Source organism: Poecilia latipinna, unplaced genomic scaffold (assembly GCF_001443285.1).
Source record: "Poecilia latipinna isolate Pla-1442-1.1 unplaced genomic scaffold, P_latipinna-1.0 Scaffold869, whole genome shotgun sequence".
Taxonomy (NCBI): Eukaryota; Metazoa; Chordata; class Actinopteri; order Cyprinodontiformes; family Poeciliidae; genus Poecilia; species Poecilia latipinna.
In genome coordinates, this window is record NW_015113485.1 from 24,306 (window position 1) to 42,931 (window position 18,626).

The following is an 18,626-nucleotide window of genomic DNA, read 5'->3' on the forward strand; positions in this document are numbered from 1 at the left end:
TTATGTATAAACATTTTTTTTAATCAAACACATATACAATCAAATAATTGAGTTTATTCTCTTGGACTAAATTATCGTTGCATACTTCTGCTTTTCACAATCAGAAACACAAAAAGGGCCGTGAATCATTGGGAAAATGCGTCAAAAAAAAGAGGAAAGATTCTGAAGACTTTCTACAGTCAGACCTCTTTGTACTGGATGGGTTTTGCTTTTCATCTGGAAACCAATCACTTCCTCCTGTCTTCTTTAAAACCTAATGTGCTCCAGTCGTGAACAGGTACTTCTTCTTCCCTGTTTTTGGTCCAAAACATTCAAACAGTCTTAAATATAAGTAATGTAGTAAAATCACAATGCTAAAAGCGTGATGCTGATAGAAAGTATCATTTTAGTGGCCCATCTATTTTCATTGAAATTTATAGTTTCTAAATAACTTTATTCATGCCTTTGTGGTTAAATTGGCATTAAAAATAAAGTCTTACTCTCTTACCTTGGTTGCTGTTAGAAATTGTGCAAGAGAAGCAAAGATCTTACTTTAATTTTAATGCAAAGACACTAAAGCAACAGAATAACTGCACATTTTCTCACAATAACCTAAATGCTAAATGTTTAGCAATGATACTGTGTTACCAAAAATAATCACAGTTTCTTAAAAAAAAGTTTTATCACAACTTCTGAAATGTATTTGCTGTAGTGAAAGTTTCAGACTGGGCTCAGCACAGAGCACCTTTAAATCAGATTCTTTCAGGAACATTTCTGTGAATTATTTCGTCTGGTTGGACAAAGACCTACTCTAATCTTTAGCTTCAAGCTCTTCAACAAGCTGAAATCTTTACTGTCACTATGTCTGCACCGACGGATAAATCTGGTTGTGAATTCAAAATGTCATCATTCTTCAGCAACTTTCCGCTACATTTTTTCCCCCCTTTCCTTTCCTTTTGCAAATCACTCAACTTAAGAATGTCAGAAGCAAAAAAGGAAACTTATATTGAATGGATTATAACTAAAAATTAATGGCTGAGAACCTGTTTTACACTGTTTCTTTCATGAAATAGTCTCTCTTTCAGACTCAGCAGTATTTGGTCACACTTTTCCCAGCTTTGTTTTCTCCTTCTGTCCACATAAACAAGCAGTCTGTTGTGTTATCAGGATTTGGGGGGATTCAAGACGCTGTGGTTAATCTGGTGGATTTCCCGCTCTGTCACCTGTCAGCATCCTGATATTCAGACCCAAATCCTGAGCGGAATATGGAAACGGGTCTGAAGTCAGGCCAGCAGTGCACGCGTGGGTCACTCGATGTGACATTGCCTGTAAATTTTCCTCACAGACACGTGAGTCACTGGGTGCATTCTCTGCCACGGCTAACGAGATTCCCCTCGTTAAGTCCTCTAATCTACACTGAAGAGCTGGAGGCAGCGAGGTGCGGAGCGAGTCTCTATCAAGTAATGAGGGAAAGAGTTTATTTTCTCCCGTGAGGACCCAGACCCGCGTCTCCCCAGGAGCTCTCTGTCCAGATTGGTTTGCTTCAGAAAGGGCTCAGGTCTCTCTCCATCTGGAAGGGTAAGAAATCTCTACGTAGTGTTTTAAGAAACAACCACACACCAACATCCTGTGGAATAAATGGAGTGACGTTTGTCACTTTTTGTCCTTGTGTGTGCCTTAGCTTTCTGGTTTAGCGACTTCCCAGACGTCTTGCTGATGATAAACGCTTCATATGTGTGTGTAAGCGGGGCGTGGGAGGCCCACACCTGAGCGTCTGAGCCTTGTCCGACTCCTTGTCCTTGTCCTTGGTAGGTCTCAGCCTGAGTTATTGCTGAGACACATCAGACTGCCAGACTAATACAACATGAGTGAAGGAGAAAGCCATTACACTTCCGCACGTCAGCTGTGGAGGAAATAGGGGTGTGGTCGATCCCTCTCCGCCAGCCAAACCGCATCATGGAGTCCGTGGCGAGACTGAAGAAGTCGCTGAGGTCGCCCATCAGGAGGCTGACCAGCTGTGTGGCGGGGCCGAAGGAGAAGAGGTTGTGTGCGAGACCCAGAGGGAAGAAGGGCAGGGGCAAGAGAAGGTGCAACATACTGGGGAAGAGCCCTCCATTAAAGGCCTCGAAACTCAAAGACCCCTCAGTGGTTCGGTCGTACCAGGCCGACCTGGAGAAACAAAGGCAAGTGGACGCATTTGGAAACAAAGACGGAAGGAAGTACTTACACTTTCTTGGAAAAATATTGACACCTTTGATATTATTCACATTTTGTGAATAACTTGTGACAGCAGCAAACTTTATTTTACTTGGAGTAGTTCATTCTGATAAAGTGGAAGAAAAATGTTACAACCCCAGTTCCAATTAAGTTGGGATGTTGTGTAAAAGTTGAATCAAAACAGAACACAATGATTTGCAAATCCTTTTCAATCTAAGAAAATATATGTTCAAACGGAAAACTTAGGTTTTTTTTTTTTTTTTTTACAAATCTTAACCTATTTCGATTTTATTGCAAGCAACACATTACAAAACGTTGGGACCAGTTCATTGAAATTGGGGTTATACAGAAGTGTCAAATTTTTTAAACTAAAAAAATAAGAAAATTGTAGTTTGTATATACATCTAGACCCAATAAAAAGTCACTCAATTAGTAAATTGAATCCATTTGTGTGTAATTTACTCTGTTTAAAACCAGCTGTGAAGATCTCTGAGGTTACTTAGAGAACAAACAGCAACATGAAGACCAAACAACAAAGAAGACATTCATATCTTTCACATTTTTACACTAAAATTCTTCTAAAAATAATCCGAACTTTAAAAAAAAAAAAAAAAAAAAAAAAAAAAACACACCCAGCAGTTTTTTTGAAAACGAGTCCATGTTTATGGTGTCTGGAAAATAAATCATTTCAAAAACCTCCTGATTTTTAAGTCACAATCAATGGGCACTGCACCGTCACCTAGCAACCACAGCCAGGCGCAGCCCGTCACCTAGCAACCACAACAGAACTCCAGGAAATTTAGTTAAGTGGTTTTACTCTACTCTGCTATAAACTAAGTGAACATAACCACGCAACAATCAAATTAAACTATTAATGTTTTTACGCAGATTCAGAGACTTTGGTTTAAAAACAGTAAAACAAAATGTAGAAAAGACAGAAAAACCCATCAATAACAGGGATTACGTATTCAGACGTGTATTGTTCGATGCGTTGTGTTTACATCATGTCATTTTAACTCATATCTTCCATGCAGCGACTGAAGTGATGCTTTAGCTGAACTGTGTCTGAAATATTTCAGCTGTGTTTCCTGTTTGTACAGAAAGCTGCGGGAGGCCATGAACACTCAGAAGAACGCACAGAGGGCAGCTATGAGAGCTCACTTCAGGACAAAATATCGACTCTCAGAGGTGTGTGAGGAAAACAAGACGCATAACTCATCGTAATGCAGCTGCAAACTCCGTCTTAGGCTAGAGGTGGACCTTTTGTGTAGATTAAAACCAATGTGCGACGTTATGGAACATGTTCTGTTAGATGCTTAATAAATTTGGGAAGAGAATGCTATCAGAAAGTCACATTCTTTCTCAATTGAATCAGATGAAAAATATCAAATATGAAAGTAAAGAGCTGATGCATCCCTCAGCTTCTGGTATTCGCTTTAACTTTAGACTAGGTTCAGATGAATATGGAGTGAGCTCCACTAAAAACAGGAATGATTTTTGTGGTTTTTTGACCGTATGTGAAGAAACGTTGGTGTTAATATTGAGACACAGACTTTGAACGGATGAGTGGAAACTGAGAATCAGTCTGGAGACTCCAACGACTGATTATCCTCACAGATTTAGCTGCTTTTTTAGGAACTGGTGTTAGAAAAACCAAGAGAATCTTCTTCTGTTTAGTACTTAATTAAACTTTTAACCACCTTTGATCACTTCAGTTAAATATTTTTAAAAATATGCACTCTCTGACTCAAGTTAAGACTGAAAATACACACTACTTATTAAATGATTTATCCGCATTTACATAAATTACACTCAGAGTTCAGCTCTTGTTTCTGTCACCTTTTTGTGGCCTTCACCCCTTTTTCCTGTTCTGTTTTGCCAACACAATTCAGAGCCCTGAGGACACAAACCACCTGAGGTCTGTTGGCGGCAAAGTATCGCTCCCCCCTGAGCTGTCGAAGATGATTCATCCTGAAACCAGAACCAAGGACGACAGCTTCAACCTGCTTAGCGCCTTCCAAGGCCTCAGCATCAGCAGGGCGGCGTTTACGGGAGGGAAACCCAGCAGGACGCCAACGCCAACTCACGGAGACTCTTGTAGGGTCATGTGATCAGCGCTGTATAGATTAACAGAAAGAGGTGGGGTGTGATTGTGTAAATGACAATTTTTTTATGAAATTAGAGGCTTAGTTTAATCTCACCTGCTGACAAAATGATCGAATGCAACTGTGTTGGTTAGAAAACATACGTATTAAACACAATTCAATAAAAAATGTTCAGTAGCAGAAGAACTTTAATGCCAAAACTGCAAATAAATGGAAATAACGGAAACATTTACTTTAGGGATTGCAGTTATGTTAAATTTACATGTAGCTTAAATTAAAAAAAAGTTCATTTCAAAAGATCTCATCTTAGCACACTTTACAAGAAATACAGATCAGATTTATATATATATATATATATATATATATATATATATATATATATATATATATATATATATATATATATATAACCTAACACATATAATAATAATAATTTTATATATTATCTTAATATTGATAATAATTACTAATATTTATTATTATGATTAGTAATAATTATCATAATAAATAGAAAAAAAAACACCACAATAGAAAAGTTACAGTATCAGGCTTCAATTAATTGCAAACAAATAAAAATACATTTTAAATTAAAATTATCTCTTTTCAGATGAATTAAAAGAACCCAATTGTTACGAGTAATTGTCTTTGCAGCACTCCCTGCTTCTGAGCAAGCATGGGGCCACAGTGGAAAGTAACGACTCCCTCAAGTCAGTGCCCCGTCTGCGCTTTAATCACTCCTGTTGAGGAAATACAAGCTTCCTTTCTGTTTGCAGAGACTTTTTAGACTCATTGCAGTGCAATCTGGTGATAAGTTTTAACTCATGGCAGATTATGTTTGCATGAAATGTGAGCCAAGATGGATGAAATGATGCACAGTATGTTTTACCTTCTGGTCCTTCTTCCCACTCAGAGAGCGCTTGGAAGAAGCCTCCAGCAGCAGAGCCTGGCTCAGTAATAGCCAGAGCTTAAGAGGAGAGAGCAGATACACAGAAACCCAGATTCACTGAACCAGGAGTACTTTTCAAATGAAAGAAAAAGTGAAGCCCAGCAGTTAAGTTCTGAGCCAGGGGTAAAAATGCTAATAGGTAGCTAATAATTTCACCAGCAGCTGTTTCTAATGTATGTACTGTTTGGAGAATGGGACAGTTTCACCTGAATCGCTCTGACATTAGCGTGTCAGAGCTAAAAGACCCTTTTAAAAGTCTTTTCATTGTCAGTGGATTTCGTATGAAGCCTTTTAGCTGCTGCTTTTAAAATGGATGGAAACTTTGTGGCCTTGAATATTCTCCTAGTTGGAGCGTTATGAATGGCATGCATGGATAAATCTTTCTTTTCTGTTCTTGTAGCTTTAAACTCTGCTACAGTACGAAACAAATAATGCTGATTCAAAATGTTAACCGAGCCACCACACAATCTGTTTATATTGCTTATGTACAATGTATATTTTGGGGTGTTACACAGGACTACCACATTATGTTTTGTACTCAATATGGTGGAATATTTGTTGATTCTTCATGAATAACAAGTTAATCTCGATTATCTTGACCTGTGGCTTTGGGATGTTTTAACAACTGCAACTTTTCTAGTTTACTGTAGGGGTTAGCTGCGCTCTACTACTAGTGCTAGCTAGCACATCAACAAAAACAAGCAGCTATTTGATGACAGATGTTATTTTATTATTATAAACAATTTATTGTTTAATCAGTCTAGTTATTCTGTAGGAAAGGTAGGCAGCAGCCTGGCTAGTGATGCTGCTCAGTAAACATTATAGATCCAACTGGTGATCTATACACAAGTAAGGAACCTCAGGGATACAATTGTATAAAATGTAAAATGTTTTTCAACTTTATGTTGTTTCATCAAGTTTTTGTTTTTCATTGATTTACTGTAAATAACATATTCTGTGCTGTAAAACATACTTGCAAACATACCTGACAGATTTGTTGTTTTTTTGTCAAGCTGAAATGTTTGAAATCATCAGGAAAAATGTAAATATTGGAAAAAAGAAAACCAGAGTATTTATAAAACACAATTTTAAAGTCCAAACTGGCCTGACCTTATGTGAAACAACCACTGTTGACGAGTCTTTTCCGTCACGATGGAGAGATTTTTACCCACTCTACTTTGGAGAATTATTTTATTCTGTCACAATTTCTGGTCACACAGACTCTTTATCTGCCAAGCCAAAACTGTATTTGTGGAGACATTCAGAGGTGAACTTACTGGTGTGCTTTGGGTCCTGGTCCTGGTCAAAGGTCATGAGCCGATGGCTGGATGTTCTCCTTTAGGCATTTTCTCCTGCTTTGTTAGTTGTACCAGATTTAAAGCTATGCACGTCTTTTGGAAACTTTTTGATGTTATGTGACAAAATGTGACAAAGTTTTTTTCTCAGTTCACTTTTCCTGTGCATTTTGAGGATCTTCAAGATGTTTTTGGAAAATATGGCTTGGGTCTTTGAGATAATTTTTGTCAAAATGGATGCCATTTTATTGGTAAATGAGGAACAATGATATGAAATCAGTCAGTAAGCTCTTCAGATTGTGTTCTTGGTCGTTTGTTGATGCTCTCTTGGAGTAATTTTGGTCAGCTGGTCACTCCTGGAAGGTTTACAGCTGTTCCATGTTTTCTTTATTTGCAGATAATGACTCTCACTTTGGTTCACTGGATTTTCAAAGCCTTAAATAACTTTTTAACCCTTTACAGGCCGAGCATTTGGGACCTGATAAGTTTTTTTTCAGGTCTTTTAGTCATGAGTCATTAAAAAAAAAAAGATTTTTGGATTTACTCTGGTTGTCTTTGATATTACAATTAGTTTGATCTGAAACATGTAAGTGTGACAGAAAAGGGAAATAAGTTTATATGGGGCTGATCAGGACTCTGTATGTGTGTACTGTTTATGAGCCAAATTTTAAGCTCTTATCTTGTTTTTTCTTTGGGTTTTTTTTTGCTGTTAAGCTAATTTTAGTAAGCGACTAGGCTTTTCGAAGGTTTTTATACCAAACAGAAAGCAAATAAAATAACCTTGTAACAAGAATTTACCGTAGTGGAAAATTTTTATTGCAGACATTTTTGTTGTCCAGCTGGTGTTTCTCTGTTTTGTGCAAACATTCTGGCTCTGTTGTCTTTCTCTTGAACTCTGATGCTCGCATTAATAAATCACCACCTCCTATCGGTTCGTTAGAGCAATAAAAATACACGTCCAAGGCCCTGTGAGGCTGGAAGTAGAGCAGGAACGTAACCAGTCCTGACGACCTTAGATGAGAGTGACCGACGCATCGTGGTTGGACCATGAGGAGAGTACAGGGAACATCTGGGTCCAGGTTTTTAGGTGTTCTACCTCAAAAGGGTTTTTGTATGACTGCAGCAGGGACTGTGGTGCATGCCAACCTGGAAGGAGGCAAAGGAGCTCTGAAAGCGGTCAGAAGAGGCGGTGTGGATGGACGGGTGAGAGGCTTTGAGGAGATCCCTCATACTGGGAGGAACGGTTGGATCAACCTGCTGAAGTTCTGGAGAGAAAATCGTTTCCAGCAGCTTCACAAGCACATGGAGCGGACCTTCAATGTCCTCGGACCCATTTACAGGTACAGAGAGGTGTGTTGTTTGTGCTGTATGTGGTTCAGTGGCGGTTCTAGACCAAATTCACCAGGGGGGCCAAGAAGTGGCCAGTTCAATCTCCAAAAGATTGAACAAAACAAAACGAAACAAGACAAATCATCGCTGAATGCATGAAGTGAGCCAAAGAGCCAGTTGTAGTTCTGGAACTGCAGGTTTCAGACCAATGATCTAGCAGAGGAAAATGATTGTCTCAAAATGCCTGAAGATAAAAGTGAAACAGAGCAATGAAAGAATTTGACTCTTTTATCATTAACTATCATAAAAGCTGTGAAAAAGTCAGTTTTTAAAAAGAAGCTGGATATATTTTAAGAATATAACCGACATCAACATTTTGTACGAACTATAGCTAATTATTTTTATTGCTATGTATATTAAATCTGTCGCATATCTTAATGATTTCTTTTCTATGATGTGTGTTTTTAATTATAGAGTAGATGGGTTTAAAGCCCTGCTAATGGATATCCTAAACATCAAAAATCAAAACTGTGAAGATATAAAATGAAGTTTCTCTAAATGACCAACTGGTTACGGTTTCTGTGCCAGCGTATTTCATCAATCATCACTCCTACTGGGGCCCCGGCCCCCAGATAGGCCCCGGTCTAGAACCGCCCATGACGTTGTGCATTTGTTCTTACACCAACTTTTCTGTCTGTGTCGAAAGGGAGAAGGTGGGCACTCTTAGCAGCGTGAACATCTTGTTGCCGTCTGACATAAGCGAGCTGTTTCAGTCGGAGGGGCTGCACCCTCGACGTATGACCCTGCAGCCGTGGGCCACACACCGAGAGATACGCAACCATAACAAGGGAGTCTTCCTCAAGTCAGTGCCCCGTCTACGCTTTAATCACTCCTATTGAGGGAATACTCACTTCCTTTCTGTCTGCAGAGACTTTAGACTCATTGCAGTGCAATCTGGTGATAAGTTTTAACTCATGGCAGATTATGTTTGCATAAAATGTGAGCCAAGTTGGATGAAATGATGTGCAGTATGTTTTACCTTCCGGTCCTTCTTCCCACTCACAGAGCGCCTGGATAGTAACATATCTGAAATGCCAGGATGAGTGAAAATTGAGTGAAAAACAAGAAAATAAGTGCAAAATTAAAACATGTCAGTTTCAAATATGTTTTTATCCCTGGAAGCTTTGCACTTCTTACTTGAGTTCAGGCCTCACAATGTTTCTTATTTACAGTTATAGTCAATATATCTGATAGTTACACAACATAAAACTGCCAGGCTTTATTTATTTTAAGGACATCTCAGAATCCAAGGGCTTTACAAGAGCCCTTGGATAACAATACATTTATATTTATAAGGATGAAAAAAACAGTTCTCACAGTTAAGCCAGCAAAAATAAAAAATCTTTTATTTTCTATTGCTGAAAATAAAAGTTCTGTTAATACATTCAAAATGTTATGATAGAAACTTCTCATAAAATATGTAATTTAGGTCTCCAACTGGATATAAAATCTTCTTTCGGTCTGAGAGAATATCTTAAATAAAAGATCAAAACCGAATAAAAAATGTTTGTTTTCTCAACACAAAAGCCCTTGAATACCAGAATAAAATTAATTTCCTATAGAACTGAAAACTATGTAACGAATTCAAGCGGAAAACCTGGTGAAGGTCAGGTGCAGCATCTCATCTCCAAACGCCTGACAGGCAGCTTCTTCTCTTCAATCTGATAGAGGTCACAGTTTATAAAGTTTACTGTTTTTCTTGCATCTGGAAATTAAATGTTAGAGAAAACAAGAGTGCTGTGATTTGAACCACTTCCATGATTATGCACATAATCTTTCTAAAGGCAACCAAGCTTTTAATCTTTATTTACATGCTTTATTTAGTGAGATTCAGGTTATTATCTTGGCCTCTTATAGCATTTTCACATCTTCTAACTTTACAAAGTCAAGCTTCAAAGTATTTTGTTGGGATTTCATGCAATAGATCAACAAACAGTGATTGAGAATTGTGTTCATCCTTTTAATTTTTTTAAAATAAAAAGGTAAAAAGTGTGCCATGTCTTTATATTTATTTATTTATTTATTTACGCAGCAGACAGATCCGAACACACCAGGACATAATGGTCAATCTAAACTGGTTAAATGTGAGCAGATTGATTGAAAAACATTGATATTGTTATCAAGTAAGTATCAGATCAATACTAGTGTGATAAGATTAATGCTTTAGTTTCAGATTCCCTATTAAAATGTTTATTTTATTTTTGTATTATAGTTTCTCAGCTCTACATTTTAAAAGATTTAGTTTTATTTTTAATCAAATGATACGTTTTCTGCACTTTGTTTCAAGTCAATATATTATCACTAATGGATTTTGTAGATCCCTATAAACTTATTTAAAATATGCACCAGGTTCGAACAAAATAAATTAAAAACCACAAAAACACCTAGAGGTCAGAAGTTTGATGATATATCTAAAATTAATGAAAAGCATTGGAATCGAAGAGTGGCTAGAAGAAAACCACTGAGGGAAAGTAGCCATACGATGTAATATTTACAGTGCAACAAGGTGGTGGCAGCATCATGCTGATGGGATGCATTTTTTTTTTTAGCAGAGAGAGAAAAGCTGGTCAGACGTTTGAGACAATTATTTGTCAAAAAATTACTAATTGTTTTGGTAAATTACTGGGGTAAGAATTTATAAAGAAAATAAAGAAACATTTATTATTTATCATGTTCTGATAAGAATTTTGATTTTTATTGTTGTCACAATAAATTTGAATTAATTATGTAAAAAAAACAACAACAGCAAAACTGACTGTATTGTCAGGATTGTTAGTTTTACTATTGAACGAACACTTCAATAAGAACCAATTAAAAAAAAAAAACATTTATTGGTTTTTCTCAATAAATACCAATAAATATGAAAATATGATTAAATGGAATTTCTGTGAGCAGTTTAGTGATTCACATCACACTTCTTTATGTGACTGGTGTTGTGAAGTAGCATGGTAGCAACTGGTTATGTTTCTCAAGAGCAGTATTTGTGTTTGTGGCGCTACGATTGCAGTCACAGCTATACAGTTATTGTAAAAATAAGTGATACATTGTTCTCAAAGTTACTTTTATCACAATAGTACCACAAAATATCATGATAAAACTTTAAGTCCATATCATCCACATCTGGTCTGTCACATGAAACCCCAATGAAACACAATGAATCTGTCGAAAGTTTGAAAATTACAAATACTTTGTATCTTCAGCTACAAATCAAGTGGAACAAAACTTCATATGTCAGAGTGGACTTATTGTATCTAGTCTACATGGCTGTAGTTACTGTTGATCTGGGTTTTTTTAAAAAAAAGAGGTTACAGAAGACAAACAAAAGTAAGATTTTCCTTCCTTTTATCACTGGAAATGTCCTTCACTTCTCTGCTTCCCTGCCGCTCTTCTCTGCCCAGGAACGGTGAGGAGTGGAGGTCCGACCGCCTCCTGCTGAACAAGGAGGTGATGCTGAGCGCGTCGGTGAGGCGTTTCCTCCCCCTCCTCGATGAGGTGTCGAAGGACTTCTGTGGCATGCTGCAGGCCAGGGTGGAGAAGGAAGGGCGAGGAGAGGAGGGCAAGCAGAGCCTCACCATCGATCCCAGTCCTGACCTTTTCCGTTTCGCGCTGGAAGGTCAGGGAGCGTCTTCACCGCGCTTTTTCATTAGCTGAAGCACCCATGAAGGTCATAATAGTTTGAAAAGTAAAGGAGGGAGGTATATTAAAGCCCACACTGCAAAAACACACAAACCTACCAAGTGCTCTTGGTCTAGTGTCTTGTGCAAATATGTTAGTACTCTTGAAATAAGACAAAACTAACTTATAAGTACCTTTTCAGCAAGATATAGGAGTTTGTTTTAAGTAAATAATTCCTTAATATTGATGAAAAAGGAGAAATAATCTGCTGGTGGAACAAGACATTTTAACTTATAATATGCTACTTTATTCATCCATATTCATGAATTATTTGCTTAAAACAAACTCTTATGTTTCATGCTGAATAGTTCTGTGCTAGTGAGTTTTATCTTATTTCAAGTGTACTGAGATATTTGCTAGAGAAACCAAAAATATTTAGTAAGATTTTGTCTTTTTGTAGTGCAAAAATCAGCAATTCCAGTCACAAATGCTGACGCGGATGCTGCAGCAGCTTCTGACGTCAGAGGAATTACACAACTTACAAAAATATCACCCTCTGGAGATGTTTAATACAATTCCACTGAACTAATCATCTTAGCTCCATGCTTTAAAGGGAATGTATTTACAGATTGTACGTGAGCCAAACTTCAGTCTGACCTGAGGCGTATCGTATTGATGAAGCAGGAGGTCAAGGAGAACATGTTCCTTAAACATCAGAAATGATCAAAGCTGCAGTCTCTCTTGCGTCTGTCTGCTCCGCCGCCGCATATGCAAGTGTGAATCCCCTCCTGTGTGACTCAGTGTGAAGATGATAACTTAGTCATGTGGCTCTGATCTAAATGGACTGCAGCACAAGGACGGTGCAAAGCCAGAGGAGGAATCGGCTCTGGCAAAACTCAGCCCAGGAGGTTTATGTGAGGATAAGGAAACGCGAGCGCGTCTGACAGTCGATGGATGTGTGAGGAAACGAGCCGCAGCTTCTCCAAGACAACAACTCTGCTTCGCTTTGCAGAGATGGATTTATGGATGAAACTGCAGAGAAACGTGCAGATGGATTTACCACATTCAGGGTGAAATAATCACCATTGTGCAAAACTTTGTCACATTTTGTCGCATAACATCAAACTTCAGGGTGTTTTGTTGGGGATTCTTGCGAAGCATCACTGGGAAGTGGACTGGAGAAAGTTACATCACATCCACACAAATAGAAATCAGAAAAGTGGGACATGCATTTGTATTCAGATTTGTATTCAGTGGAGGTGTGCGATAGATCCGATGCCAAGTAAATACAAGGCCCGTATTGTTGATACCGATACCGATACGATGCTGCTTATTTAGGTTTGATATATTGTCAAACATCTGACTTTTTCCTTTGAATTACTTTGGTTAAATATAAAACTAAATTTTGACAAAGTTTATAGAAATCTGGAAAATTAAATAACATTTTAACATGATTTGTGTGCATTTTTCCTAAATAAATAAAGTACAAAAATTTTATAATTTGAAAGAAATCAAAATAAAAACTTTTTATTGAGAAATAAAAAAAAATTAAAATAAAAATTAAAATTCATCTTGGAATCTGAAACTATTGATCTTAGCACGCTAGCATTGATTCAGTATTGATACTGAAGCAGAGTTGTTGATACTAATAGCAATATTATTGATATTTTGAATTGATCTGCCCAGCTCTGGTGCTCAGCGCAGTTTTCACATCTAGCCAATAATTATTTACTGGATTTAGCTTTGGGCTTTGACTAGGCCACTGTAACAGATGAATCTACGTTGATCTGTCTGATTTTGGTCATTGTCTTTCTGGATTAATTTGTATGTTCCTCCATAAACTTTGACATGCTTCCTGAAAAAAACCACCATCCCTACAGCATGATGCTGCCACCACTGTGTTTCAGCACAGAAATTCGGGGTGATTTCCTGCTTAGTTTTCCTACACACATTAATGTTTTGTCTTATCTAACCAGAGCACCTTCTTCTGCCTCACTCTTTCTATATTTGAATGTTGAATTGAACACTAATCTGTGGGATGTTCAAAGCTTTAGTATTGCTTTTAACTTCTCCACAGATTTCTCCCTGACTGAATTAAATTTAGAAATTATGTGACGTCAGAAGACAGGATATCACTCTGGATTTAATCTTTGGGTATCAGAGTAAAAGGGACCGGATACAAATGTTTGTCACACTTCTTAGAATTTATTTTACAATAAATACGTTTGAAGACTTTTACATGTTGCTGTTGCTGTTTTCACAAGCTGAAAGTAATTTGCCGAAGGTTTTAACACTGAATTAAAAGCACAGATGATTTAATGTTTGGTTAAGTGTTTGTTGTTTTAGTCGCCTGTCTAATCCTCCCACCTTCTCTTCTTTCCTCGCCTCTGCAGCCAGCTGCCATGTGATCTACGGGGAACGCATCGGCCTCTTCTCCTCCTCTCCTTCTCTGGAGTCTCAGAAGTTCATCTGGGCGGTGGAGCGAATGCTGACAACTACCCCTCCACTCCTGTACCTGCCCCCTCGCCTGTTGCTGCGCATCGGCGCTCCCCTGTGGACCCAACACGCCACAGCCTGGGATCACATCTTCAGTCATGGTGGGAAGGAGCAGAGCTCTGATTAGCTCAGGACAGTGGTGTCCAAATGTTTTGGCGTGGGGGATAAAAAATGTCAATTTAATTCACAATGAGGGCCACAGAAGTCTTTAAGCTCACAGTGTTTTAAAGAAATAAGCAAATAAATCAGCTGATCTGTAACTCGTTTTAGATTGAAAACATAAGATGTGTCTACTTAGACCAGAAATGAAAAAAACAAAAAACAAAACTATAAACCATATTCTAAATTTTTCAGGTTGATTTGCTTTTTCTAGATTTTTCCAGCAACAAAAACAGGATGTGGCTCACTCTTGATTTATTTAGCCAAGTTAATTAAATGGCAATCCCTTTTAGTATTAAAATTAATTAAATTAAATTAAATTAAAAGGAAAAGCATTTTTCAGTGTAAAATGTTAAATTGTCTATGTCTTCTTCAAAATGTCTGGCATCAGTGATAATTTCACCCTAACATTGTTTTTAAATGAGTATCTGCATCAACTGCCTGGGAAACCAAACCTAAGCCATTGTTAAATTGCGACCAAGGGCCATCGAGAATCACTCTGAGGGCCGCAAATGGCCCCCTGGCCGCACTTTAGACACGTGTGGTTTAGAATAACGTCTTTACTCAGCTGCAGCTTTCCCCCTAACTCAGTTATTCTGCTTCTTCAAGCTCAGGCCAGGATCCAGAGGGCTTATCAGCGGCTCTCATCCTCCCAGGCTCGCCGCTCTGCGACTGGGGCAGCTGGGGGCCAGTACACTGGCGTTCTGGGGCAACTCATGGAGAAAGGGCAGCTATCTTTAGACCTCATCAAAGCCAACATCACTGAGCTGATGGCTGGAGGAGTGGACACGGTGTGTGTGCGTGTGTGTGTGTGTTTGCTTGTCCACGTGATAATTGTTCATGGCCAGAGTCCGTGTCACGTCTCATCTGATCCTCTCTGCAGACGGCCGTTCCTCTGCAGTTCGCTCTGTTCGAGCTGGGACGCAACCCCGAGGTGCAGGAGAGGGTCAGGCAGCAGGTGAGGACGTCGTGCTCAGAGGCCGGCGGTGATCCTCAGAAAGCCCTGCAGGGGGCGCCGCTGCTGAAAGCCACAATCAAAGAGGTTCTCAGGTACTTTGATCTGCTCTGGTGCTTTTGTTGGATTATTCTTCAACAACAGACAAATTCAGTCAGTTGTGTCGTGAAGTTCAGTGAAGTTGTTGGGATTAATGGATAATCACTTTGAGATCAATAGAGCAGAAAGATATGGAATCGTTTTATTATTTACGTTTCTGAAACCAGGCAAAAAGTCTCACCATGCAAATGATTCAGCAGTTGCCACAGAGTTGAGACGGTGGAAAGGAAAGCACATCAAAAGTATGCACAAAAAAATCTGAGTCATCAAAGACTTATGGTGTATATGGAAGAATACTAACTTAATCTGTGGAGTCCTCCATCAACTGGATTGGTAAAGAATTTGATTTTACATTGATTAGTAAAACAAAAATAATTTTAAGCGATCTTAAAAGCCACAGGAAGCAAAATGAAATCAGAAATTTCAAATTTATTTTAATGAATTTGTTTAATATCCATCATTTTATTAAACATATTACTTCTTTTGCTGCTGATTACAACCACTAAGTTAAAATCTGTCCACCATGTTTGGTCTGCTGACATCCAACTCTATTTTCTGATATAGGTTTTTTTCTCTCCTGATTCAAAGAACAGTGTTTTAAAGCAAGAAAATACTTGAATAAAACCAGATGGTCTGGCGAATAAAAGATTTTTAGTTGCCTTTGAGTTGTCATGTCAAGCAGCTGTTTCAACTTTAATGCTTTTTTGTTGCCTTATGAATATTTTCTGAGGATTTTTTTTTAATGATGTAGTAAATCTTCATGATGTGTTTTGTTAAAGATTTATGGTTCCTAATTTTTTTGGAATCACCTTCCCACCTTTGATAGGGAATGATTTAATTCAAGTTTTGCTCTCAGATGTGTTTTTTTAAGACTATTTGGAGGAAAAGCTTTAGGATAGTGAACATTAAAACAAAGAAATTATATAGTTTTTAATTTTGTTTTTCAATAAAGTGGTAAACTGCATCTGCAACACAATACAACCAAAAAAAATCTATTTTTATGTCTTATACATTAAGCAACTAAACTATGTTGGTTTTTAAAATGATTTTATTTGTAATATTTTGATTCGAAGCAGCAACTTTCAGTAATTATCTTTAAATCTAAAACAAAAACACCACCAGCAGCAGCAGCTGTGACTTTGAAACAGGAATAACCTGCAGGAATGGATAATTTGTTCCCTTGGACCAGTAGAGCAGGAAAAAGCAATCAGAGATTGGGAACAGCTTCCTGGAGTACTGTGTGCTTTCATTAAAAGGAAACCTGAGGATGTGTTTGGGATCAATTGACAGGAAAAAAGGTTTAAATTGCTAGAAATATAAGTGCTTATTGGTTTGTGTCAGGTTGTACCCGGTGGGGATCACGGTGCAGAGATATCCTGTCAGAGATATTGTTCTCCAGAATTACCACATACCTGCAGGGGTAAGTGTTGCCCACTTTCCATGCTTACCCAACACGTCCTAAAACACGATGGTTACGAGTTTGATATCCTGTCTGCAGACGTTGGTCCAGGCCTGCCTGTATCCGATGGGAAGGAGCTCCCGGGTGTTTGAGGATCCGCTGCGGTTTGATCCGGGCCGCTGGGCCAGCGGCAGCAAGGAGGACGGGCGGAGAGGAGAGGGGCAGGGGTTTCGCTCTCTGGCCTTTGGGTTTGGGGCGAGGCAGTGCGTCGGGAGGAGGATTGCTGAGAACGAGATGCAACTCTTGCTCATGCATGTGAGTCATAGCAGACAGGGCGGGAGGAAGAGAACAAGGATGAGGGAGGGAGTGAAAAGCAAAGAGGGGGGAAAAAGATAGAAGATAGTACTGCCTTAACCGTTGTATGCTGAGTAGTGTTGAGGAAAACTACCAGAGACACAGAAAAATCAAGGAATATGATGGTTAAAATCCTGAATGTAAAGTTGAGTCTCAGCTGTTTCTCAGCAGCCCAAGCATTAAAAAACACCACCCAGCTGTTTTGTTGGCAACAACTTGATGTTTTTTGATGTCTGGAAAATGACCTGTTTCAAAAACCTCCCAACTGCTAAGTCACTCTGTGCTGTTACCTAGCAACCCCAGCAGAACCCAGCCCCGTTACCTAGCAACCCAAATGGAACTCCAGCACCGTTAGTCAGCTGGTTTTATAGCTGTATGTGCTGCACCATGGCTGCTGGAAAAGACGAGCAGTGCAAAGTTTACACTTTTAATAGATTTTTAGTGCAACTTTGCACCAATAGTGTCACTATTTACTGAATGGCACTTCATGACAACAATTGTAAAAATTCATGAAAATTCCTTCCTGTTCATGACATGTTTATGACAGTCATGTCAGTCTTACGCACACCCCTTCAAATAAATAAATAAATAAATACAAAGAATAATTTTGTTGAAAAAAATGTAATGAACAAGTTTTGCATAACTCGTGGATCTATCTTGACCTGTTCAAGGAAGCACAATATTTCACCTTTAATTTGTGGCATACACTAATCAGTAGGGAACTTGGAGTTAAGTACTTTGACTAGGAGCAGATTGATTTGTGGCAGGAGAAAGCTTGAATTGGACTCTCAGCTATTGAATTGCAAAACATATGCTTTACCTGTTGAAAAACATTTGACTGTGGCTCCTATCCTACTGTCCTCTGCAATATTTTATTAAAATGTCCACCTTTAAATCTCGGTTATTCACAGATAGCTTATAAAAAAAGTGAAAAACAGAGATATCCTTTGTTGTTGTTTTTGTCTTTTGGGCTTGTTCAGTCATCTCTACATTAGGAATAGTCAAACTAAAGCTTCACATATAGCAACAGGTGTGATTGAAAGATATTTAGCTGGAGATATTCAAGACTAAACACGATGCAGTTTTTCTTGCTGCAAAGCTGAAGGTTTGAAAAAAAAAAAAACGCTTTCTGTTTTACCTGCTAAAATCATTTTTAATTTAAAGTAAAAGAAAAAATGAAGCAGTATAAAATGAAAAGAATTAAGAAAAAAGTCTGAAGCACTAAGCTTGATCTGTCTGCTCTGCCTCTCCTCTTTCTTCCTCTCCCCTGGTCCTGCCTTCATCCTCCTCTCTCTGTTCAGATGCTGCTCAACTTCCATCTCAGCGTGCCATCCTCAGAGGACATCAAAACCAGCCTCACCCTCATCCTGCAGCCAGAGACGCCTCCGAGGATCACGTTCACCAAGCTCTGACACGCAGGAAGGGAAACCTTTTATCAACCAACACGTCTTATTCACCCAGTTTAGCTCAGTTTAACTCCTCTCTCCTGGTTATAGCTGAACTGGGAGCTCCATATCCTTTCTCATGCTTTGTATTCAACTAGAATGGAGACCAATAAAGGATGATTTCCCTCCCTTGTGCTCTGTGACTGAACTGTTGTCGTTTCTGTCCATGAGAT

General features: G+C 38.5%; 1 protein-coding gene across 1 annotated transcript; it reads left to right on the forward strand.

The window, feature by feature from the left end:
* Positions 1-7,503: 7,503 nt before the first annotated feature.
* On the forward strand, positions 7,504-18,588 carry cyp11c1 (cytochrome P450, family 11, subfamily C, polypeptide 1). The gene is made up of 9 exons (XM_015048261.1): positions 7,504-7,882; positions 8,578-8,733; positions 11,330-11,544; positions 13,940-14,143; positions 14,811-14,992; positions 15,085-15,251; positions 16,597-16,675; positions 16,754-16,969; positions 18,310-18,588. The coding sequence occupies exons 1-9, from the start codon at positions 7,590-7,592 to the stop codon at positions 18,418-18,420; spliced, it is 1,623 nt and encodes a 540-aa protein (XP_014903747.1). The 5' UTR covers positions 7,504-7,589; the 3' UTR covers positions 18,421-18,588.
* Positions 18,589-18,626: the final 38 nt, after the last annotated feature.